The sequence below is a fragment of the Sebastes umbrosus genome, chromosome 16, assembly GCF_015220745.1.
Source record: "Sebastes umbrosus isolate fSebUmb1 chromosome 16, fSebUmb1.pri, whole genome shotgun sequence".
Lineage (NCBI taxonomy): Eukaryota > Metazoa > Chordata > Actinopteri > Perciformes > Sebastidae > Sebastes > Sebastes umbrosus.
In genome coordinates, this window is record NC_051284.1 from 22,970,182 (window position 1) to 22,997,133 (window position 26,952).

A 26,952-nucleotide genomic window follows, 5' to 3' on the forward strand; every position below is an offset into this window, starting at 1 on the left:
TTGAGTGAAAGTACAAAAATATTAACAGAAAAATGTACTTAAAGTAAAATGACTTGTCCCTTTCAAAGAGTTACATTATTATGTATCATATTATTGGAGTATTATTACTGATGCTTTGACACGTAAGAAGCATTTTAATGTTACAGCTGGGGAAGGTGGAGCACATTTTAACTACTTTATATATTTTGGATAGTTTCATCTAGAGCGATGTCATACTAATTGTTTGTTGTTTTTTTTTAATAAAATCTGAATCTGTAAATGAACTAGTAACTCCAGCTCTCTGATAAATGTAGTGAAGTAAAAAGTGTATTTCCCTCTGAAATGTAGTGGAGTAGAAGTAGGATACAATTGAAAGACTCAAGTAAAGTAAAAGTACCTCAAAAATGTATTTATGTACAGTACTTGAGTTAGTTACTTTCCAACACTGGGGGTGTTACTGCTTAAATATGTGGCCATGTACTGGGGCCCTTTGTCAAAATATAGTTTGAATGATAATGCATCATATTTAAATTGTTATATTTTGGGAGTCAAATCTGAATCTGCAACCAGTAACCAGTAACATTTCTCTGTCAGGTAAATGTAGTACTACCTCCAATGTTTTCCTCTGAAGTAGAAGAACACAAGTGTAAGTTATTTTGGGGTACAATGAGTTAGAATAGTAACATTATTCAATATTTTTCATATCTATCTAAACATCATAATAAATCTTTAGCTGTTTTGGGGCCTTTTTAATTGGGGCCCCAGGCAGTTGCCTACCTTGCCTAACAGTAACGTCTGCCCCTGCTAATGCATCGGCATGCATTTTTGCCTTTATGATACAACGACTAAGAGTTGCTTAAGTCAGACATTTTCAAATCCCACACAGAGGCTTTAAGAAGAAAACTCCACTATTTTGTTAGAGTGATTACTAATCCACAAATTTCTTTCTGTTCTTGCAGTTGCAATTAGGTATTATAACTAAATCAGAAAATAGGTTGCATTTCATTTCATTCATTTGAAGGCCCCTGGTGGCTGCTTGATTTGCTTACACATCTGGCCAGCTCTAATGCAGCCATAATATACTAATATGACACATTTAAAAAGGATAGTCTGGAGGATTTGGACACAGTCCGACCTATAACCTTAAAAATACAGCTATAGTAGGACGACTAGTCCCTGAAGGATATTTGATAAATTAAGCAAATTAAATCAAAGAAGCCAACAGAGGCAGCCACACAGGAACAAGGGATTTTACTTGGAAAAATCATGTGATCAGAACAAACAAGAAAACATTAGGCTCCAACTGGAAATAGTTTTGTTAAATTTGAAACTTCAATGAAATCAGAATACCTGATACTTGTTTCTAAAATTAACCATAATAAGATAACCTCAAGACTTCTACAGCTACAATTTATAACGTACATAATCATGAAACCCACTCAACACACACACCATGAGCAAGTATAGGAACAAATTTATTTCAATTTAAAACAGATACCTTGTCATTATGTTTCTCTCTTAGAAGGCGGCAATGATCATAAGTCATGTTCATGTTTGAATGAGGATCAGGCAACAGTGGTTGAAACAAATACATGAAACACATAAAAAAATATGGCAAGAGTTATGTAAATCAATAATCGATAATAACCAACTGATTGAACCCCCCCTTCATCGAGGGCTCTGCTTCAATGAAAACATCAAAGCCCTCACTTCCAACACAAAATAAACAGCACATGCAATTATAATTACAGTTTCTTAAAAAACAGCAGATTATCTTTTAAATCTTCAATCTTAAATACAGAATAAAGTCTTTGTGTGTACTTAATCATCTATCCTTTTAGTCTCTGGTGTGATTTATTTAAAAAGGGGGAGGATGGGGGGACCATCTCAGGTGGTGGTCCTTTGATGATGACCACAGCGTTGGCACTTAGAGAGAGCCTGGCTCTAGAGAGAGTGGGGTTGGCACACTCAGTATAATACATAATTTACATTTGGTTTACATACAAAATAAAGAAGAAAAAAAACAAACAGCATTTTATACACCACTACACAATTGACCTTCAGGTTTCATTGGAGTGAGGAAAAATAAATCAAGTGGTCCTAAAGTAATAGTTCTGGTAATGTTTTCTTATAATACAGGAAATTAAAAAAAAAGGGAACAAGATTTAAAGTTTTGAATATGCACTGACGTCCAAAAAGATAAGTTTGATTCCACTTATTTCTTTAACAAGCTCACAAGAAAGGAAAATCACACAACCACGGCCACTGAAAAGGTCAACAGAGCACGCTCTGAAAACCGTAAAGGGCCGGCAACACCATCTTTCATTATTCAAAGGCAATGAAAGGCAATAAATAAGAGTGTGTTGTAGTGAAAAACCAATCCAGTCTTCCCACTGGGTCGTCGCTCAAAACGGACAAGAATGAGATTTAAATTCATACAGATTAGCCGTCCATCTCTCTCCAGCTATGTTGAGATAAAATGTGTCAAAAACACACTGTGCAACACCGGGCCGCTAACACACTACCACACTAACAGCCAGTCAGCCCTTCACCATGTGCCAGAGTTGTAGTGTCAAGTTTTAAAAAATACAACATGGTTCAACACACAGTAAATCTTAACACAACTACTGATAAATACTTGGGTATCCATACTAGTAGATCGCTCCACTTAAATACTGGCATCCTCTTTATGACAGCAGTCTAACGGTTGGCCGCCTGCTTCTTCCGCTCAAGGTTAGTGTCATTTTCAGCAGACATAAATGGCAGTTAAGGACCACACTGGTGTTTTGAAAAAAAGAATATATATTTTAGCCCCATTAACTTAGTGTTCAAACTTTACATCTTCCCATTTTTTAAGCATATCTTTTTGAGTTTTTAGATTGATTCTCCATCTTTTTCAGCAGCCTTTGGTTTCTGTTCGTCTAAGAAAACCTACTGACATGAAACTGGTTTGAGACAGTTAACATTTAGTCTTCCTAGTTTTTTTAAAAGTTACTTGGTAATGCAGTTGAGAACACTTACTGGTGACAACTCATCGTAAGAGCGCACCGATGAGATTTGCCGGATTGTTTATCGGTGCCGATATGCGATCTTATTTAGCGTATTGGCAAGACTTAACTGATCCACATCAACTAGTTTCTTTGTCAGTGTCATTATAAAATGTAGTGTTTCCTTCATCAGTTAAGACGTACCACTGACTTAAATGATTCCAATAAGTTCCACACAGTGTAGTATACAGATTTGAAATTTGGAAAGGAGTGTATTGGACCAGTACTCTGTATCAGGAGGGAAACATTTAGATTGGTGCATCCCTACTGAGTTGAGTTTTGAAGCAGCCCCTGCAGACTAATTAACATTGTAACAGTTACACAATAATTTCAGCATTACAAAAAATAAAAAAGGTGACTAAGGAGGCTTTCACATCAGGGACCTGGAACCAGATCCAAGAACACTTAACCCCAAGGTCCAGGTCGTTTGATTAGTGCGAACACTCCATACCGTACTGGCACTGTTCGTCAATCCGTACCTGAGTCCACTTGAAAAGGTGGTTCAAGTACAGGTCACGCATGTGTGAAAGCAAACCGTATCAAAACACGGAAGTTATTTAACGCGAGAAGCAGTCAGCGAATAGTTTTGAAAGGGCAGGCTTTTTTCAACGCTCCCGTTCTTTAACATATAAACAATAGTAGGGGATGGGGTTAGGCGATGTTTGTAACTTTATTTTATTTGATGGTCTGCCTACGAGAATGAGAGCCGCTCAGCTACTCAGCGAGCAGAGAGAGAGAGACGGCGTGTAGAGCATGCATATTTTAACATCAAATTCGGTGAAGTAAGGGTGTATTTCAGCAAAACCAGAGTTGGTGATTGTTGGAAAGACTTTTGTTTCCGTCAAGTTTGAATGTGCTTTACGATGCTCCGCCACTAGAACAGCCGATCTCAATATAAACACGTGGATGATGACGCAAGTGTACTCAGCTACGGAACAACTTTACTAATGTGAAAGCTGCAAGTTACTTCTCAAACCTTACTAGCATGAACAGAAACCAAGAGCTGCACGACAAGTAGGAATTTAGAAACAGGAGAAATGGTCATCAATACAGTATAAGATTTGTAGTTAATGGGTTAAAACATGCAAAGGTCATCAAGCTTGGTCATTTAGTCAAATACTTGGGGAAACATGCAATACTTGTCCTGGTAGTAGTGTCTTTAGTGATAAGTGTTTCTACACTGCATGAGGTATTACAGGTAACACTGTGATACTTCATGCGAATAAGTAGTAGTGAAGGTCAGAGTGCCAGATACTGGGTCCACTTAATTCATCAAAGGGCCATAAAGAAACACATAAAGAAAACCGTTTAGTGTTGGTAAACTCTCTACACACACCTTATGTTTGCATTAACACCCTGCCTATACTTCTTATTATAGCACATACTGCAAGTAATCTCCATTTATAAACAAGGATTAGTAGTGGATGACTTGGTTCACTGTGGTCCTGTACTCCACTCCCCACTGTCTGATGCACTGTGATAGCCCTTAATGAGGATGAAGGATAAGTCACCTGTAGAAAAGGTCAAAGACCAAAAAAGTATATCTGCACTTCACTGGCACTATCAAAGCAAGCCTCAAAAAACTGGAAATTAACAATGCAAAAACCGACAACAGAATTTTTGTGTTAAATTACAAATAGCAAGCATGGACCGCGTGGGTCTTTCAATCACTGATAAAAAAAAGTCCACCTACGTTCGTACTGTACATTTTTCTAGGTATGCATTACAGCGCCGCGTCTATAAACCGAGAGGAAATACAAGTTTCTTTTTTTTCTGTTTTTCTTTTTAAAATCAAACAAAACGAATGTGAGGGCTCCTAAAGAAAACCAAACAGTATTATCATGGATGGAGATGTGATGGCGAAGTACAACTGGAAATGTCTCAATAAGAAATAGAAAGCAGAGATAAAGTCCTTACTATACCAGACATTCGTTATTTTTTTTTTTTTTTACACAGCAGTTCAGACTCAAGTAGGCTCCGCCATGAGAAAAGGAGCACTTCAACATGACAGAATCAAAAGCAGTCAAATTATCAACACCTTCAAACCTGGTCCATAAATTAGATAAATAAAAAAAATCTTTAATTACTCTTAAAATCATCTCGTCACCGTACTGTGAAGATTTTTAACCAGCCCTAGTTAGTATACTCTGGAGCCAGAGCTGTAGCGGTAGTGTGGAGTCATGAGGCCGGTTGGGAGGAACCTCTTTTCTCCGACTATCGCTACGCGCCGATTGTTTCCTCAACACCACTCAGCTCTGTGTCGTCAAGTGAACAAAATCCATAATCACAGTATAACTACTACCATAAATTCATAGGAAAAAAACTGTATGCTAATGAAAGATTTTTTTTTGTTTCTTTTTTTTTTGTTTCTTTTTTGCCAAAGATGGGTGTACCACAGAGCGTTTTTGTACAGGAGTGTTTTGTGTATAGGTATTTACAAACGAATATACACAAACAACAGACTTCAAGAGTGCGTTTTTCTGTGAAAGGTTCATAGCCCCCCTCCGCCCCCCCTCTTCCTCTCGTCACTCAACAGCAAGCAATCTTTATATAAACAAAGTGACTATACAGTAAAAAAAAAAAAAGTAAACAGAAGCACATCCTGATGTGATGTCACCGACAGGAAGTGTGTCTGATTGGCCGGCTGAGCGACGCAGTTGTGACGCCATCGGAGATGTTACCGCGTGGATTCCATTCACACAACCTGGCGTGTGGGCGGGTTTAATTTACAGCTTTTATTTTGTTGAATAAGCTACTTGCAGCCCGAGCTGCAGATGTGCTCAGTGGACTGATAAACACTGACGACATCACGCTCTCCCTCCACATCTGCTCCCACCAATCAGAGCAGAGCCTCTCACCCGCTACTAGTGTTTTGTAATAAGGGTGTGGGGGTGTATCAGTGGAGCCAGATGCTGCGAAGGTCACGTGGAATATTAGTCCCTGTGAATCCATACAGAAAACATCTGGAGGAGGGAAGCGATGTGATTAACTTAAACATAAAAAACTCCTACAGAAATCTTTAAAGGATACTTATGTCAAGTAATATTTCTGGTTGCTTCTTTTTTAGATGTATTTGTTTTGCGAAGTTTTTTTATGGATTTTCTCACCACTTCTTATCACCGTTCCTTTTAGACATTATTTGTTAAATAGAAGTAGACGTAGCAACAAATTTCTATCATTAAAAACATTTAAAAAATCTCAGCAATGAACAGATTTTGATTAGCTATGTCTTGCCCTCTCGTGCTTTTTGTCTTAAGTGTGTTTACATAATGCATTTACTTCATAATATATATATTTATATATTTTTTTTTTTGCGATTGCGATGCTCACACTGGTGGGTACATTCATAGATGCGAGATGGAGACAGGATCCTCAGCCCCGTGCCCCTTGTGTCCGGTGTGCGACCTCACTTCCTGTCCAAGTCACTCTGTCCCAATGATGCCACTCGCTGGTTCTTAGTTGGTTTCAGGAGTATTCACTTCCTTCCACACCGATAGGAGCTCAGAAAGGACACGACGGAGGATCTGATCTCACACCGCTGAGGGTCAACTCCGGAGGGGATGCCGCTATTCACCAAAACACAGCTCCTCGCTAGTCAATGCTGCCCCAAATACACACACACATACATACACACACACACACATACAAACACCAAAGTCCCCTTCAGTCACTGTACAGTCCGTGTGAAAGGTTTGTGTGCCAGATGAAATGTGCCAGAGCCAGCAGCCGGGGCCAGATCTGACACACGGAGCAGCTTGGGGAGGAGCGGGGACTCTGACACAACAAGCTGCCGAGCGACGGAGGAAGAGGGCGAGCTTCGGTGAAAGAGGAGGGGCGGCGTTTGCAGGTGGGAGGATTTGTGAATGTACTGCACTGGGAACAAAAAGGAAGGGTTCTGTTGGTTGGTGTTGGTGTGTGTGTGTGCGTGTGTGAATGTGTGTGTGTGTGTATGTGTGAGCCGGCATGGTGTGCTGTGTGATGCATGTGAACTTGAGCGCACACTCCCAAAGAGGTGTGCATTTTGTGCAATGGGGGGGGAGAAGGAGATGTGCGTCGTACGTGGGCCCTCACACCAGATTGTACTCTTTGAGGTTGAGCTGTAGGATGGTGTCTTTGACAGCTGCAAACACAAAGCGGATGTTCTCAGTGTCCGTGGCACAAGTGAAGTGAGAGTAGATGATCTTGTCGCTGTCGGGGTTTAAGTCCACAAACATCTTGAGGATGAACTCCCGCGCTGCCTGTGCATCTCTCTGGGGACCTGAGGAACAGACACAGACAAGCACATGCAAACATTGATTATACTACTATGTAAATTGACCATAAACAAGTGGGTGAGCAATTTGGGAAGTACACATATTCACGATTGATACAACGGTCATGTCCATTCCGTGTGGAGCTTTATAAGGGAGGCTTAGCTTAGCATGAAGACTGGGGGGGAAATAGCCAGCCTGGCTCAAACTTAAACTCTAAAACGCACTAATTAACAAACACAAAAATATCAATATGTGGTTTTCGGGGGAGCTCTGTGCTGTTATGCTGTGCTCCTCATTGTACATAGACCTACATGTAGAATAAAACCTTTGCGCACCGACCATAGATAGCAACCCGCACAATAGACTTGTTTCTATGGGTGGATGGATAAAATGTTGTTCATCAAGAAAGAGTTAAAACCAGAGCCAGACTAGCCAGTTCCCTCTGCTTCCCTGAGATAACAGGCGCCTGGCAAAAGCTCTGTACTTAAAGGCAGGGTCGGTGATCTTGAGAAACGAGCAAGGGTGCATGAGATTTTTAAAAATGATCCAGACAAAAAAAACGAGCCCATTGTTACCAACTCTTTTCCAATGAAAGTAGCTAGCAGGATTAGCTGCTAACTAGCTCCAAAAATCCCTTAATCTAGCGAGAAATTTGCCAAATCGACAAAACTGACAGTCCGTCCACTCTCCCACTATTATCATTATGAACATAAACACGAACATGGCTATTGTTAGTACAAACAGCTGTTAAGCTAGCAGCTTGTGGAAGACTCTGGTGATGCGCAATGAGTGCACAGAGGCAGGCAGGTAGCCCGTCCAATCATGACATTCGGGCCAAATGAAATGATTGAACGGGCTTATTACAGTCCTGCAACAGCCACAGATACCGGATTTTTTTCTTTTTTGTGTCAGAGCATTTGATTTATTGATTGCTGAATTTCAACTAATATAACAATAAAGGTTTCTAAAATCTTTACCAACCCTGCCTTTAAAACACAGACATGAAAGTGGTAAGTATCTTCTACTCAAACTCTCAAAAAAGCAAATAAGCCTATTTCCCAAAATGTTGGTCTACTCCTTTAAAGTGCATCCCATCACTCTGTGCCCATATTACACTAAATATTACAAACCCCTTGTTATGGATGGATAAAATGATAGACGTCTCAGATAATCGACAGGTTGGTTAAAAGTAGTAACATCAACGTTACATTTCATGCAAAGACTATGGTCATAATTTCAGAGTGGTGTTTTAACATTGAATAACACATTTACATAAGCTACACTCATTTATCTAAGGGGGCGACTTCCAACTGTACATTGCTAGATTAGTCAACACACACACACACACACACACACACACACAAACCAACGTATAGATGATCTCACCATCAAACTCTGGGAAATAGTCCACCAAGTGTGAGTAGGAGATCTTCTCCTCTAGCAGGTCCTTCTTGTTGAGGAAGAGGATGACGGAGGAGTTTTGAAACCAGGGGTAGGTAATGATAGTCCTGAACAGAGCTTTACTCTCCTCCATGCGGTTCTGGAGCAGAGAGCAGGTGAGCAGTGAGAAGAGTCATGTTGTTTAGTTTCATCCAGATGTATGCATTTCACCACACATTACTGTAATACTGCATATGTGTGCGTGAAGATACACGTGTTTAAGCAACATTCTGTGCGTGTGTGTTTTTAAATGAATGGTCAAGGTGTTTTTGTGTCCACCTACCTCGTTGTCGGACTCCACCAGGACCTGGTCGTACTCGCTCAGCGCCACAAGAAACATAATGGAGGTGACATTCTCAAAGCAGTGAATCCACTTCCTCCTCTCTGACCTCTGACCCCCTACATCCACCATCCTGACGGCAGGATGAAGGTGAAGATGATAAGTGAAGAATCAAAAAGGGGAAAATCGTTAGCATATATCTCTTGATGGCCTAGTTCATGTTCAGTGATCTATTTTATTAAACAGTAATTCACATTCTCAATATTCTCAATGTCTGGAAATGACTTAAAGGACTTTTTAAACTTTTCCTAAAGGAGGTTTTGAATCCATCAAGATATATTTACTGGTGGCACCAACTTAGGAATCTCGTATATTCAAATCACATTACAAATACTGAATTATAGCCTGCTTTGTTAAAAAAAAAAAGGTGTATATCGCAGAACAATAATAGAGAAAAAGATTAAGTTTGAGGTCCAGCAGTCCTAAAGACATTCTCTGGTGTCTTCCAGCACATCTTTACAGCACTTGACCCAAATAAAGATATAGTCTCTCGCCCTGGGACGCACAAAAGCATATTTTTACTATCATTTATTTTGGGTCCTGATCATTTGTTAAAAAAAAAAGACAGACTATTCTGTAGTCCTATTTATTTAATTTCAAGCAAACAACACCTGATGGATTCAACACTTTAAGAAGTAGATTAATCAAATTCAAAAGTTCTTGGCCATGTTAAAATGAAGGGTCTGTGATACATCTCTATATGTTGCAAGAAACTAAACAAACAAATGTGCAGTGTGAATATGTTCTTGTCTTTGTAAATAGGTGAGTCATGCATGCCACCACAAAGATGAAAGCTTCGTGTTTGAAACAGATCTAGGATCAGTTTTAAAACCAATGCCACTCAGTTTAGGATATTATTAATATTTTTAGTTTGTACAGTTACAATTAGGGGTGTAAGAATTTTTTTTTTTCTTAAATCGCAATATATCGCCTTGCTTACAGTATCGCAACATATTGAATCATAACCCCTGTATCATGATATGTATTGTATCGCCAGATTCTTGCCAATACACAGCCTTAGTCACAAAGTCCGAGCAGAGGGAGCTCCACTCCAAGACCAGGAACTACACAATTATTTGTAATGATTATTAACTATTTGGATCTTCCTTAAAATGAAGATAGAAGCTGTGTAGAAATCAAAAACCTGCCGGGCAGCACTGGAATACACAGGTAGCTGTGTAGCAGACTCTCTATCGGGTTGTGCATCCAACATCAACAGGAAATTCATATTCTTGAATAGTGTGAAACGGTATATCGGTCTGGATCGATTCAATGATCCAATAACATCGATGCAAAGTGAAAACATCGATAGATCGTCATCTTTAAGATGCGCCTTTATTTTGAAATTCTTAACCGATAAAAACATTTGCACTTTTACATGAGAAATGTGGCACTCTATAGTAAACAACAGGAGGCCTACTTGTTATTATTTTTATTAAAAGTACAGATTGTTTTTCATTTAAATTACTGGAAGAGCCCATTAATAACATTTTCAAATCATAATTTAGTTTCATGCTCATGGGGGATCTCTAGTTGGGTCTCTAAATTATAGAGTACGGTCTAGACCTGGTCTATATGAAACGTGTCTTGAGATAACTTCTGTTATGTTTTGAAGCTATATAAAAATACATTTAATTGAATTTTTGTGAGTTGGTATAAATGTAACTGTGATAAATATACATGAAATATGATATGGTCTCGTATCGATCGCCCCCAAATCGAAATCGTATCGTGGCAATCTTTGTGATATCAGCAATTATCGAATCGTTGTCCGAAGAATTAATATCATATCGTATCGTGATGAAACTTGTGATTTACACCCCTATTCTTGAAAGATATATATTACTGGAATTCTTAAATTGAGTGGCATTCATTACATCCGATACTAGATCAGTCTGTACTTCTGCTTATGTGCTACGGTGAAAGTGGAGGGTCACAACGCAGTCATTTCTCTACTAGACAGCTTTCTAAACCTCCCCTGTTGTGTGTGATAAAGCACCACACGCACAAACAATTTGTGAAGTTTTGAAACGCAATTGGAGAAGACAAATGAGGGAACAGGAGGAACATAAAATGAAGGACAAATAAATGAGACAGAGAGGGGCACAGGAACAAAAAGATAGGACAGGAGGACAGTTGATGAAAATGGTGATGAAAGATACAGGGAGCACCTCTGATGGTGGGATCCTTTTCATGGTAGAAGGACGCCTCCTATGTAACCGAATGAGACGCTACAAGCTGAGAAAACTGCATCATAAGAATTATGATATATGTTATATATATATATATATATATATACACATATATGACTTCAGCAGGCCTGCAGGCAGACATTCGCTGAAGCCATTCATGAACAGCAACTGAATTACTGACTGATAGAGGTGTGAATCCTCAAAAGGTTTCAGCTTCCCTGAGCTTCTCCTTGTCAAGGTCACCCTTCACTCGTCAGGGAGTTTAGGTCCCAGTTTCATTAAGCCTTCATTTGTGACAACCGATTCAGTAAAATCTTTCCGGTCAGGAACCTCTGATGGCAATTATATAAAGGGTACAATTTAATACCTAACCTCCTGTACTTTGTTGCACTTCTGGACGCACCGGTGCACGCCTCAAGACCAGGTGCAACTGAGAAAGCTGCACATATCGAATATAATTCACAATGCAAGGGTGCCCCCTGGTGGTGGCCCAGTCCACTGTGGTCCATAGAGACCGAGGGCCAATATAGGCCCTGCAGGACCTGCTGCCCAAAATAACATTCCTCTACCGCGGAGAGGACGACCTCGTTTCTTCTGCCAGCCGGAGAGGAAAGGAGGAGAGGAGGAGGAAGAGAGGAGGTGACCCATTTACAGGGACCGGGCACCAGAATGTAGGACTTTGTGTTCATCAGGGAGTTGTGTTAATGTGTGGTACCATTGCTGTTGGTGGCAGGAGGTAAAAGAAAGGCTGTAAAATGGTAATGACTTCTATGATTGGAGGGAGGGGTTAAGGAGTAAGAATGGGATACAGACACTTAAGTGAAATGCATAAATTAAAAGTCACGGGTTATAAGTTCTTTCTGTTAATTTTGGAGGACAAAAAAAACCATTCTGCGCTTTGGACAATCACATCAGATGACGAATGGGTTAATGATGAGCCAAAACAGGCATCTTTCTACCTGAAAATGATGCTTTGCAAGTCGAATGGGTACTCTATGATTCCTGTAGTGGGGATGCGCACCCTGAGCACATCCTGCTGAGTGGGAAGATAGCCGGAATCTGCAATACGATCCAGATCGGAAAGATAACTACAGGCAGGCCCGGTCGAGGGGAAAAAAGAGAGATAAAAGAGAAAAAAAAGACAGAAAAACAGTTATATAAAGCGTGACAGGCAATTACCGCAACCCCCCTGCCATTCCAGGAAGTGTGGATCAGTCCTGTTGAGGAAGCTTCACAGAAAAGGCCTCAGAAACATAAGGGTGTTAGTCAGCGTCACTGCTCCACCAACACTCTCTATCCATAAACCAACGCAAGACTTTTGAGAACTTGCAACTGCAGCCTTGAGTTTACTTGTCTCTCTTTTTAACTGACAACAATTTGTAGTTTTGTGGATTATGCTGCAGACAGTGAGGTGGCATCAGTGACGGTAGTAGCAGTGACTTCAACAGCAGAGGCAGCAGCACCTGGATTAGATAAAGAAGGTTCGGACAGGTATGATATCAAGGATAGCAGGAAGCCCCAAAAGGCACGTACGTATTTCATTTTGAAATTCAATTTAAAAAGTGCCCAATTGCTTCGCTGATTTAATCACAACTTCCTGGAGAATCTTTGACATCACTAATCCTTCTTCATCTGGTATTTAGTGGCTGCTCCCCACACGCTACAGTGAAGCATGTCTGGCCTTAGTTTTGATCCTGGAGCCAGGACATTAGCACAACTCTGAACACAAACCACTGATATCTAATCACTAATGTGGCCCTCAGGCTCATTTGATCCAAACACAGCGTAATCTTTATTTTTGTCTGCAGGACAACTGGGTCAAGAAACATGTGCTTTCACCATAGTAATGGGAGGGCATTTGTAATTGTTTTTTGGCGGGGCTTTTTACTTTTAAGAGAGTTCAATTTACAAAAAAAAACCCTGCTGAACTAATGTGTTTATTTCCTGACAGACATCAGTGGTTTGTGTCCTCTAGCCACGGTGACGCTGCAGTCCTGGTGCCATGTGGGTACCTGAAGATGACGTTCTCCAGGTCAAACGGGTACTCTATTATACCCGTGGTGGGAACACGGACCCGCAGCACATCCTGCTGGGTGGGAACGTATCCCTCCGTAGTCACACGGTCTATATCGCTAAGGTAACTGGAGATATACATGAACATTGTGGATAACACTGAAATAAAAGACATATTTTCTTAACTTTCTCACTCATTCATACACATGCAAAAAACAAATACATAGCTCACATATTAACATACATATTCCCAACGTAGAGAGCACAACTGCATGCTTGCTGACTTGAGGCAACATTAAACTGTAGTACAGCAAGTCCACCACCAGGGGGCACAAGAAAGTGAGTCAAGTGCCTTCAGCCATTTAGCCTGAGGTCACACATTATTACAATGTAATTATGGCAAACACACAACAGCAGAAGAGAAGGCTGACACATTTGGCCACAAACAACAAGGTGCAAGCACAATAAGTGTAATCACCACCATGTCAATCTTTTTTTTTTATGTGTGGTTAGGAGTGTATCTCTTACCACTGACATACATGATTTAAATCATGGTGAAATGACTGAATAAATTAATCAAAGTCACTGCTCTGCTCTGTATCAGCTGGTTTAGACAGCATGAACAGTGGGCCTTTTCATCCAGTCCCCTCAGTTGTAAGGAACCCCAATCAATGACACATTGCACTGCTAACAAATAATCCAACAATTATCATATACTGTAGGCAATAGAGTGTTACAGGAATGAGTCTTAAACCCAGAAATGAGTTAGCATTTTAGCACTTCTGGTTCCCTCGTCTGGAAGTCAATGGGTTTTTTTAGTTAGATGCCTGAAATAAGGTCTGTAGTTTACACAAGCTGAAGAGATGTTAACGTTTTGTTCTACAACATTAAATACATCAATTAATATCCCACTCGTGAATTTTGAAGCCTTTACATGTCTTAAAAAAGGCGGCTGCTAACAAGTGGCTAAGTGAGACTACTAAACGTCATCACGCCGACTCGTCCGCCTTTACAGCCTCGTTGTGTATACTCCAATCATGCGACCATCATGTAGCTCGTCTATAGCGCTTATAACGTTCATTTGTGAAGATTATCTTACTGAACAAAACTTGTAAGTATCATAGACGTTTGCCACAGAGTTTATTTTCTGCAATAATCCAAAACCAAATGGAAAAATCCCCAAAACTGTATGAGCAAATGGGGAAAAAAATACTTTTCTTTTCCTGATTTTGGTGAACTGACCCTTTAAATATCATCTGCATTCATGCACAAGTTGACTGTCACATTAAACCCACACTGACAAAGCTTTTCCATATAATCCATTTGTGTACAAAGTTAAACCAGACACAGGGACAGTTTTACATAGGTTTGGGTACTGAGACAATATTCTTTAATATTAGGCATCAATTACTTTTATTTACTGTTGTAATTTTGGATTTGTAAAAGGATCCCAATAAAACATGCACTAATATCTACAAAAAAAAGGTTCCAATAAACTCAGGATTGTTTAGAATCAATAGTTACGTTACCGATAAATCTGTATCAGTTCCCAAACCAGCATCACAGACATACACTCACAAAAATGACATAACTCACTCACACATTGTGTCACAGTCACACAAATACCATTCTTAAACCATAGACAAACATCATACCTGATGTCTACACATAGAGACAGAAACACAGACAGAGAGACGTACTATTTAGTGGAGTCAGAAAGCTGGTACTCTCTGCGCCGGTCATAGGCCTCCTGGATCCCTGGGTCAGACCACAGGCATTTGATAGCTGCGATGAAGGGATAGTCAAACCCATTGATCTTCTCAATGTCCACCTCCTTCACGAGCATGGCGTTAGACTGGGAAAACACAGACAAATGAAACAAGGTGAGATAAATCGAGATGTAGGATAATGATGAACTTGTTACTAAAGTAATTTGAGATATCTGAAGGTAACTTTCTTCACTGTCTGTTTGGACCTAGTGGCTGGTCTTAACCACCCACATATTCAACTTATTCCAAAGATATTGTTTCTAAATGCATCATTTCTTGTGCACCTGAACATTTTTTGTAGGAAAGACACTAGGGGTGTAACGATTCATCTACTACATCGATTTATATTCCTACGATCCAACAGGTACTCGGCAGGTTGTCCTTCACGGGAGACGTACATCGATATAAAATCGATTTGAAACGCAAAAATCAATTGTATCGATACTAAGGATTTGCACCTTGTATTTAAGGACGACAAACGTTATATGAATGTGTATTTAGCACTTTTATTAGTAAAGAAATGTTAAAAGTCGCTCCGGTTCACTCTCCAGACATGCGCCAGCTTGCCAGGGGGATTTAGGGGGATCTATTGATCGAAATGGAATATAATACTCCTAACTATGTTTCATTTGTGTATTATCACCTGAAACTAAGAATTGTTGTGTTTTCGTTAGCTTAGAATGAGCCCTTCATATCTACATAGGGAACAGGTCCTCTTCACGGAGTTTGCCATGTTTCTACAGAGAGCCTTTTGCGATTTTATGTTATCTGAAGGCCACCGTAGATGCCACAATATCCTACACACTAGACCTTTAAACAGAATGTTCCCATCATGCACCTCTGTACCATTTTTGACAAGTAAATCATCTCTATTTTTGATGGTGCTCAAGTGTCTATTCTGACTATATACTTCTTATCAATACACAAAGTTGGGAGATCTATGAAGCACTAACTTAAAAATGACAATACTTTTTACATTCGACCCACTGTCTTCACTGCTACCCTATCATTTGAATTATTGTGATATTCTTTCAAAATTGCTTTGTCAAATTCATTTAACAGGTTTATCGTAAGTTTGTCTGTGAAGGGACGTTTTCATTGAAACAAATGTGATTTTACTTAACGACTTTGATTTTCATTTTAAAACCCAATTACACAAAGATAAATGATGACAAAAAAGGTAATGACTGCTTTCACAGAGCTTTGGTTCAGAAATTTCTTGAATGTTTGTCTTCCGAAATGTAACCAATGATCTAATACAATAATACAATGCAATAGTGCACCAAAAGTGTAATTGAGGGTCCACTAAAGCCACGTTTGTTATCTACTCCAGAGCATTGTGATTTTATGTGGGTTTGGCTTGGGGCTTAAAATCTAGCCTATTTCTGATTGTGCATATAGCCTATAGTGTTTTACAAAATCTATCCCCATGGCATATAAAACACTGTAGAAGATGCCACATTCAGTAATCACACCTTTAAAATATTCAAAGGGGGCTCTGTAACGAATGACTGGTAGGATGTAAAGAACATGTCCTCATTTCTGTGGGTCAGTCCTTACCCGATTCTGTTCAAATTTGTAGGGGATCTTAAGGGTCTCAGTGGCGCGGATCATGGCCTGCATTGAGGTGAAGATGTTTTGGTAAACAAGCCGGATGAAGCCTCTCTTGTCTTCGTCTGAGTACCCGGCTCCATGAATGATCCTCATCTGCTTGATGAAGGTGCTCTTGCCACTTTCTCCCGTACCTGAACAGGACAAGGAAGGCATATAAAGTTATAGAGTGCAGCAAACTTTCGTTGTGGGCACGGTGAGACGGCGTGTCAGAAGCCTGCACGGTCTTGTTTCTGACAGTTTTCAGTATTGTTAGCGTAATACACTCACACAGTACAACATTATATTTATTTATCAAGAGAATAGAGAAGAGGAAGGTCTGGTAAGAAACCCGCTGCTACTCCGTCAAGCTGTCAGAGCTACCATAGAGCCCACACTGTCACTAACTGCACTCCCTGCGAAATATTATCTAATTTCTGGAAAAACAAAAGAGCTATTTCAGAGAGAAGCAGACAGAAGGGTCTACAATTTACATTTGGAGGATACATCAGGATGCCCAACTGATTCTGCAGCGAAAACAGGTTAAAACAATGAAGATAGAAGCTAAAGCGTACAGATCACAGTGTAAAAGTGAACCACCATCCCCTGGTGATCGACACAGAAGACAATGAAATTAAGAAGCCACAGTGTTCCTGTAAAGCTGCGTAGGTCTTTATTTACTGTTACAATCATTAAAAAGCTAAAGCAGCATGTGTGTATACATTCAGTATACCTTCAGTAGCTAGCATAGCATAGTGCTAATGCTTGTTAATGATGTGCTAACGTTCTCTGCTAATGTGAGCTCCACAGGTTCTTACATCGAAACGTAACGTTTTATAAAAGAACACCTCCTTCAAACCTCTCCAGTATCACTATTTCACGTGTTTCAGGCACAACGTTTTAACTATGACTGGCTAGAAATCAACAAAATCAGCCTGAAAATTATTATCGGATTGCATTAAAGTTTATGGAGCACAGTCATGTAGTTGTCGGACCCTGGTCGAAGCTGGCCAGTCATAGCATAGCATTGATTACTGTGTACCAATGAGCAGGACTGCCTTGTGGTAATGCTGGATTTTAATACAAAAACAGGCATTCCTTTCTGTTTATTTAATACAACAAACAGAACATTTACTATATAACAATATCCAATTAAAATGACGTATGCTGTGCTGAGGATTTTTTATTCCTACTGCCCACTCCCATTAGGCGCTACCTCCCCGTCCCCTCCAATTAGTGGACAACTCATTTTGAAAATCAGGCTCCTCATTTGTGCAAAGATGATGACAACAAGCCAAATCTGTGACCCGAGACAGATGCTCCATGAAAGGCAAAAAAAAGGGCCGAAAACTTTGATGCCAGTTCCAAGATCCAAGAACACGCTGCAACCGTTTTGTGTATCTGATTTTTAATAAGTGTTCATTCTATTCTGTTCTGTTAATCAATAAGCAAGGCAAATCAGCATAAGCTAGTAAAATATTAAGCCAGTAATGGTGTAATACTTCTTTTAAAACTCGATTAATGTGGGACGCCAGTCAGTTTTACATGTTACGAAAACCCTAAACTGAAAATTCCAAGTTGATTAACTAAACTGGTTACGACTGCTGATGTATCAAAGCTTCTTTGTCTCGACGTCAGGATGTTATCGCACAGTTTGGAGAGTGAACGAATCAAAAATTGTTTCCATGAGGAAGAGGAGAGATGAGTGGGGGATAAATACTAATTTAATGAAGATGATTAAGACAACTTGCCCTACATTCAGGATCTAAAACCTGCCTGCTAAACTGCCTCTGCCAAAAGGTGACAGCAGGGGTCGTTGTCAAAAGGCTGCATTCCTTCAGTGATCCTCCTCTGCCCTCCTGAGTCCATATCTGGCTGTAAGATCATCATTTCAAGTGGTGTCAGGTTTCCAGATTTACACATATGGTAAGGAGCACAAGAAAAGGCTTTTGGATTATAGGCGTGTGCTTTAAAACAGTTATCCTGCTTCTAAAGCACCCTTGATTTCAGTGACAAAACCCCACAATATATGCATTGAGTTAAACGCACGTTTTTAAGCTTTTCAAGACCAACAGTGATTGCCAAATAAACCCCCACTTGGCTGGGAGGGGGTCTGTTGGGCCTAACCCACATTTCACACTAGCTCTCTATGTTCTACATGCCCAGAAACACCGGCCTCAGGCCACAAAAGAAGAAGAAGAAAAAAAAAAGCTGATGGCATTTCAGTCCTCGGCGAAATCAAAAAGGGATCCAGCACATCCATAATATCTGCAAAACTGAAAGGGAAAGACGAGGAGGAAAAAAAAACACACACATACACTCATCTCACCACCACCTACATTCAAGGTTTTTGAAGAGCAGCCATATTTCCGTTACCATAGCAACCCCTCCTCTGTCTCCCTCTCTTTTTTTGTTCCTGTGTTGTTTTTTTCCTTTTTTTTTAAACCCCTCCCATCCGCCCCTTCTCTCTCTCTCTCTCTCCTCTCTTTCGTAGCAGACAGTAAATATAACTGCGAGCCCCTCAGGCTTGCTCTGTGCTCTTCATCTTTTTTGTGTACCGCAGAGAAGAAGGGCCTCGGCTCCACAGAGACTTTTGCTGGTCTGAGGTCAGTACCAGGGGGTTCCTAATGCCAAAATGTTGGGGAAGAGATAGCAGCTTCTCCATTGATGCACAAAGAAATGCCTTAATCTCAAACACAACATGTGGGTTTCAACACCGTGTCCATAAGGGGAAATGACCCTCCTCCATCTTCTCATCCAACAAAATGCCCAATTTTGGAGACTAGATAAGATTCACTAAAACAATCTTTCTCCTGGATGGATTTGCGGTGAAAGCTACAAAGTCGGCCTAATAAAAACTGTGATTGTCAGGCTAACAAAAGGAGTCAAGCACAGAGAGCGTATTCTTTGTATCGGGCTGCGGCACTAATGTCCTGGTAGTGACTGCTTCAGCAAAGGAGCAAGAGGATCACTCTCCGGCTTGATGTCTGATTTATTTCTCGTGACCCCGTCACAAGATCTCCCTCTGCTGTGTTCTCTTAACTGTCGTGTCCCTCTTTCACCAGACAACACACTACGGGCCTCTGTCTTCCCTTTTTTCCCTCCACCAGCACCAGCTACAACCGTTTACATGCCCTCACCAGCTCTTCCCCCACTATCTCTCTCTCTCTCTCTCTCGCTCTTCCTTCCCCTTCTTCACAACCCCTCCTAACCCTCCCTTAGGCTAGAAATATGCCCCTCCATTCTCATCCCTCTCTGTCAAGAATTTTGGATATTCATAACTAGAATCCGTCCATTCTTTTTTGGTAATGACCTAGAAAAAGGAGGTCACCTTTTAATAGCTCACACACGACTTGGGTTTGATAACGCTTTCTGTTCCAGGTAGCTACGAGTGTGAGAGAAAGACAAGAGCTCAGACTGTACGAGGTACGCTACGCAGCCCACACACCAACACTGGGCTTTTTTTTTTGGAGCTGATGTGTTTCTTGGAAGAGAGCGAGAAGTCTCAATCAGGGGTAACCAGACAACAATGGGCAGACATTTTAATGAAGAAGAACTAGTGAAATGTATGCAAATAAATTGTAACAGCTATCCATCTTCACCTGTATCCTCCGTTGCCAGACGAGCTTTCATAAGCCTTTACGTAAGGCGTCAGCTTGTGACAACACCTGATGGACTTGACACGCCGCTGTCTTGGTGCAGCAGTTATGGTTGAGCCCAGGTTATGTCTGTGTTTGCAGGGCCTGCTTTGTTCACACGGTCTGCTCATATCCTATAATTTCTTTCATAGAGTGCTACAGGAATAAGTCCTAAAACCCTAAAGCTAACAAGTGGCTAAATGAGACTAATAAAAAAGTCAGGCTTGCCGCGGTAGTAGGTGCTACCGGTGTTACACGGTGGTCGAGCACACACCGATTACATTACCCACCACCCCCACCATCGTTTTACCTTTTTTATATAAATAAAACCCATTTAGTTTATTTTAGCGTATCAGCGGCGTGTTATCAATACATAGTTGGATGACAGACGCTACAAACTGAAAGTGTCTGCTCCGTAGTGAGTATCAGCTCAGAGAGAGTTGACAGACAAGACTATGGCGGACGATTTGGTGTCAAAGCGAAAAGGAAAAGCGCTTATTTGGCAATATGCGTGGTGCAGCGGCTCCAGGTGGAAACCTGCAGCCTCGCAGCGAAAGCTGGACCGGAGAGGCCAGACATACCGCCATCCGACGGTAAGGATCAAAGTAAGCATATTCCATATTGACCGTCGTCTTTTCTTGTAAAATGTCCGGTGTAAATCGGTAACACCAGTTTTGTCACAAGTTTGTTAACCAGAGGAAAAATGTCCTCACTGTGACATTCCTACTTAACGTCATCCCGCCGGCTCGTCCACCTTTACAGCCTCGTTTTGCATACTGGCGCTCATGCCACTGTGGTGTAGTTGGTTTATAGCCTAACTTTAGCTTTTAACTTCTGGCGATTGCATTCATGTTTCAAAAATCATAAAAGTGGTGTTCATTTGTGAAGATTATCTTACTGGGCGAAAGGTGTAAGTATCATAAACGTTTGTTTGCCACAGAGCTTATTTTCTGCAATAATCCAAAAATCTGTGGAAATATGTCATTGGCTTTTTGTGTCGGGAACCAGGGTGATGCTAACTTCCTGGTATAAGAAAAGGCCTCATGCTCAAGCAGGGCCATCCCTGCTAACCCCGGCGGCTTCCCTCTACAATACCGGTCACAGCTTTCCATGAACAAGAGCTGGGGATTATCAGCATCATCGCTAACCTGCATGCAAATACACACACAAATATAACGGTCCATTGGTATGAACAGTGTTGGCTTATCTGGGTTTATGAGCTGTCCTTTCAGGCAGTGCTCGACTATCCAATCTCAGCGGTGAGAAGAAATTTGCATAGACGCAGCAGAGGTTTAAGTATTATCAAAACCTCAGAATTGGCATCAGCCAGATGTCGGCCTTTCTATCAGGGCCCTGGAAAGATACTGTATGAATCAGGCAGTCACAAGGCTGACCAAAATGTAGCATGGGTCTCAATCTTTCACTAAACTCATCTTGGAAAGTGGCCTCTTTCTGGCGTACAAAGGAAAGGGATTGAGCCAAGGCAGCCTGGAGCTACACAACACACACACCAGCTGCCTAACCAACTGTGGACACACACGGATCCTGTGGTCAACCTCAAGGCATGGATGTTACCTTCACTGTGATGGCCCATTTTCTTTCCTTATTCCTGCATTGACCTGGGCAGTACACACAGAACGGGACTCCAGCAAACACACGCAAGCATAGAGACAAAGAGGACTAGATCTCTCTCAGCTCTACTGCAGCTTTCCAACATGTGTTGCTTGCTGTCAGGATCTGGGCACAACACTACTGCTTTGTGCTGATGTCTCTGCATCTGCTCAGTGCTCCATGTGCGTGGGTGTCAGAGCTGTAAATTGAATATACCGTACATGCTACAGTGTGCACTGCACATTATACACACACCTTCATTTGATCACCTTAGGATGGCTTTGTCTGTTCACCAGTGAGTATGCGCTGAGTGCCGTTCTGGTCGAGTGGGTGTGGGTGAGCAAAAAAAAAAAAAAAAAAAATCAAATACAGGCTTTACAAAAGATTTAGAGCAAGCAGCAGTATTTTAGTCTGCAATACACACTCTGTGCTCAGCTGCTAGGAACTAAAAACAGCCAAATCCTAGATGTTGACATTATTTCTTAAGCCATGGCACTTATTTTAGAGAATTTCATCAGGGAGATCTTAATCACTCCGTGTCCACACTAAGGATGCCACGGTGAGAAAAATTTACAAGAAAAGATATTCGTCGATGACGCTCAATATCCGTAGAGGGCTTTCTTTGATCTTTAAAGACCCAGTAGGATGAAGAATACTTCCCCTTTTTAACTTTTTTTTCAACGTTTACTTTTCCCAGTTTCAGTCCTGTGTCCCTGTGATTGTTATATGCCAAATATATGAAAAATAAATCAAAAATAAAGTATTTATTCAAATGAAATTTTGGACGACTAGCTAGCCACACTGGTCATACAAAACGTACTTCATCGTTTGTGGGTCATAGCAGCTAAAAGAGCAGAATGGAGAGAGCTATGAAGAGATGTGTGTTTAAATATTGGTGGGCAAAACTCAGTTTTCATTTCCAAAACAGTGTGGCTGAGGTCTAATTCATTCAAGGGAAACTTTGCTGATTTTCAACCGGCTCTGTGTTACTGAAGCCAGGGCAGCCCACCGGCAAAAGTCCAACCGCTGACGTGAAATGACCGACGCCGTTGGAAGCATGGAGGGAAGCCGGGCGCCGTTCATCTGCGAGTACTGCCCACACTGCAGTGACACAGAGCCGGTTGAAAATCTGCAAAGTTTCCCTTTCATACCTCCCTTGTCGTCCTCCTCCTGATCTAACAACAGATGAGGGCCCAGGAGGTGTGTGTGGAGCACAAATTTTTTAGTGGAGCAGAGCACAGAGCCGCTTCTGAAATGCACTGCAGCGCGTCTAGTGGAATCACAATAGAGTGCTCCAGGGATGACGTATTTTTGTAGGCCAACCAGGAAGTTGGCGTCACCCTGGGTTCCCTCGACAAAAAGTCAATGGGATTTTTCCATTGGGTTTTGGATTATTCCAGAAAATAAGCTCTGTGGCAAACACATGTTTATGATACTTTAAACCACTTTATGATTTTGTTCAGCTAGATAATCTTCACAAATGAACACCACTTTATGATTTTTGAAGTGTAAATGCAATCGCCAGAAGTTAAACGCTAACGTTATAAACGCTATAGACGAACTACATGACGGTCGCATGAGCGTGAGTATACACAACGAGGCTGTAAAGGCAGACGAGTCGGCGTGATGATGTTGAGTAATCTCATTTTAATCCACTTGTTAGCAACACCTTTTTTTAAAACATAAAGGCTTCAAAATATTTATTGATGCATTTTATGTCGTAGAACAAAACATTAAAATCTCTTCAGCTTGTGTTAACCATAGACCCTACTTCAGGCATCTAACTAAAAACCCATTGACTTCCAGATGAGGAAACCGGAAGTGCTAAAATGCTAACTCATTTCTGGGTTTAGGACTCATTCCTGTAGCCCTCTATGTCTAAAGTGGCTGCAATCAGCACCAGTGGACACGGCGCAGTCATAGCCGCGGGTGGTGCGCTTGATGGTGTTTGTGTAGATTAGAGGTGTTGCCTCCAGATGCTGCCACCTTCATCAGACCAAGTTTACAGATTGCCTTATTATCAGGCATCGCTATTAGCATTGGGTTTAAATCCGAAATATTACCAAGTGCAATGCATTACACCTGTCCCTGGCACCGAACGGCCCTGCATGGGACAACTTTACCGCTTATTTCTTCTCTCCTTTGATCAATCACAAGGTGCAGTGAAAAAGTTTGGGTGCACCTAAATGATGTGCTGTTGCACCTAAATGAAATAGTTAGTCGCCCAGTGCAACCAATGTAAAAAGCTTGTCTGCAGCCCTGCTAGTTCACACATGGCCAGAACACATTTATTACTCTCTGGTGCATTGATTTAAATATCCACAATAGCTTTTCACACTAGAATTCACAACCACAATGCAAGCCAAACATCCTCCAAAAAATGACAAGTGTAAGCATGGTCTGTCATTCTGAATCCAACTGGAAATTGAAAGATGAAGTGACAGCAGAAGTTGAAACGGTACGATCACAGAGACGCGTGGGCTTTACTGTATGCAGCAGCTGGTGGGAGTAAACAGGAATGAACATGCCACCCTGTCAGCACAGCGAGGGCTGAAGATACTGGCAGTGAACTAAGAGGCAGGCTATGTCCCCGTCCTGTGGGGACCGAGGTAGCAGCAGTATGTGGGACAGTCACCATCTAGCCTCATTCACCCCCAGATCTCCAGAGAACCAGCCATGACCCCATTTAAGTGTGTGTGCGTGTGTTCATCTGTGCACTGGTGAGCAATATGAGCAACTGTGTAACAGACACCGTGTAGAGAGAGACAAAGAGTGTGTGCGAGGCTGGCTGAGGTGAGGATGACTGCCTGAACATTTACTGGAACGTTCTGTGATGGAGAACATACAGTGTGCTGTGTGCTTACTTCACTGTGACTTCAAGATGAATGAAGCGAGGGATGAGCCTTTGACTTAATGTGACCTTAAATCAAGACGTTTCTAATTGTATTCTATAATTCAATGTCAAAATAAACTTAACTGGCCACTGGTTACCGTACTGAGTGAGAAAACCCACAAAACCTACTGCATCAAGCTTCATGAATTGATCCGACGTGGTCCTACTGTACATATGATGCCTCTATCACACTGTCATGTATCCATAATAAAACATTTCTAAACAGACTTAAGTATCGTACAAAGTAGTTGCAGTGTTTCCAAGGCCTCACGCATAATGCAAGACAGACAGACATCGCAGTCATTCAACAAATCTCAAACCTGCTTGTCACCATGAATCTAAAAGCATTCAGCACAAGTGCACACTTTTCATTGTCAACAGAGCATCAGATAGATAAAATTAATTTTAAAAAAATGGTGTAAAATGTCGATCAGTGTTTCCCAAAGCCAAAAATGACGTCCTCAAATGTTTTGTCCACAACTCAAAGATATTCACTTTACTGTCATAGAGGAGTAAGTAAACCATAAAATATCCACAATTAAGAAGCTGGTGATAAATTTAATAGTTGACAACTAATCAATTAATTGTTGCGGCACTACTGTCCACAGTGAATCCGTTAAATATGCACTTCTGTTACGTCATGTAAACAAACTGCGTACTTATCAGCTGTGTACTCGAGCCCAGACTGGAAACGTAACCGCTGAAAAGATGGGTGAGTAGCCTACTTGCTATCTTCCTAGGTTTGTACTTTTTAAAACAGAAAACACACATTTTATATTGTGATATTTACTGGAAATGACATAAATATAGCCAACAGCAAGTAGGTTGTTAGCAGCAATTTCCAGCTCCCTGGCGATCTCCCTCCAGCCAGCTGTGTAACGTCACCGCCACACACACACACACACACACACACACACACACACACACACACACACACACACACACACACACACACACACACACACACACACACACACACACACACACACACACGCACACGCACACGCACACGCACACGCACACGCACACGCACACACTGGCAGCTGCGGCACACAGTAAAAACATAGATAAAGTGGGATATACTGCAATTCATTTCCAGTTGGATTGTATTTGTCCAGTAACCTGAAGCACTTTTATTTTGAGATTTGTTTGAGTGAGACATGGTCCTGTAACTTGGTGCAGTTTTGGAGAAAATTTAAGTTATGTAATATTCCATGTTTTATTATGAACATACAGTCGAATTACAATTTTCCATGAAAGAAAAGTTACAAAACATGTTTGTGTATGCTGTCAATTATAGTTCTTAGAAAGAAAGAAAATCGGCCAAGAAAACTGTGCATCTCTATTTATTTTTTTTTACCAGACATAAGAGATTATTTTCCTCACAAATATATAAAATAAAGTCTAAGAAGAATCTTACTCAATAATGACTGTAAGCAAAACATTTCTATTCAGCAATGCTGCAATCGCATTCACATCACGTGAACCACGGAAAACTACAATATGGTTGTCGAAGTGTTTCTCTGGGGCTGTGCCAACAAAGAAGGATTTACAATTTCAGATCTGAATAAGTGACATAAGAATAAGTGACAGCTAAGTGTACTGGAGTTTGGGCCAATATGTTAGCAGATTTTATGCCTGACAATGACTGATATATTTGACTTCAGGACATCTCTGACTACATACATGCTGAAAATCTCTATTAAAATTACTGTATTCATTTAGATATTTTCCTAAGTAAAAGACCCTAGAAGTGTATGATTCAACTTTTTCCCATGATCTAGTGTTAAAAAAATGAACAAATCACAGTAAATCGTAATGTTGATCGCAATACTTGTTGAATCACAATACTTAAAAATCGTAATACATATTGAATCGGCACCCAAGTATCGTGATAGTATCGAATCAGGAGATGGGTAAATCATCCCAGCCCTACATGCAGTGCAGAAAAACAAAAGATATGTCTGAGTTCATTTAGAAACAGTCCCTCCATTATATAGTTTGTCCCCCAGAGGTTTATTAGTCCAATTGTAAAAATGCATAAAACACAATTCCTCACTAACCTTATTTAAGAAATCTTTATCAAAAATGCTTATTTTATATGTTTGTGAAAAAAAATCAAGATCAGCCAGTATGTCGTTATGAGGTTTTCTTAACTCTCAAATATTGCAAAAGCCTGTCTCATGA

The 26,952-nt window shown here is 40.8% G+C and overlaps 1 protein-coding gene across 3 annotated transcripts in view; it reads right to left on the reverse strand.

Moving 5' to 3' along the window:
• Nucleotides 1–1,436: 1,436 nt before the first annotated feature.
• gna11b (guanine nucleotide binding protein (G protein), alpha 11b (Gq class)) overlaps nucleotides 1,437–26,952 on the reverse strand; it is a 30,585-nt gene continuing 5,069 nt past the window's right edge. Inside the window, exons 2-8 of one of the 3 annotated variants that reach the window (XM_037796195.1) lie at nucleotides 16,594–16,778; nucleotides 14,965–15,119; nucleotides 13,264–13,392; nucleotides 12,211–12,339; nucleotides 9,003–9,132; nucleotides 8,666–8,819; nucleotides 1,437–7,284 (exon numbers count right to left, since the gene is read on the reverse strand). In XM_037796195.1, coding sequence (XP_037652123.1) covers nucleotides 7,094–7,284; nucleotides 8,666–8,819; nucleotides 9,003–9,132; nucleotides 12,211–12,339; nucleotides 13,264–13,392; nucleotides 14,965–15,119; nucleotides 16,594–16,778 — 1,073 coding nt within the window. In that variant the 3' untranslated portion in view covers nucleotides 1,437–7,093. The remainder of the gene's footprint in view (nucleotides 7,285–8,665; nucleotides 8,820–9,002; nucleotides 9,133–12,210; nucleotides 12,340–13,263; nucleotides 13,393–14,964; nucleotides 15,120–16,593; nucleotides 16,779–26,952) is intronic. The other 2 variants (XM_037796196.1, XM_037796197.1) reach the window with 2 other exon arrangements.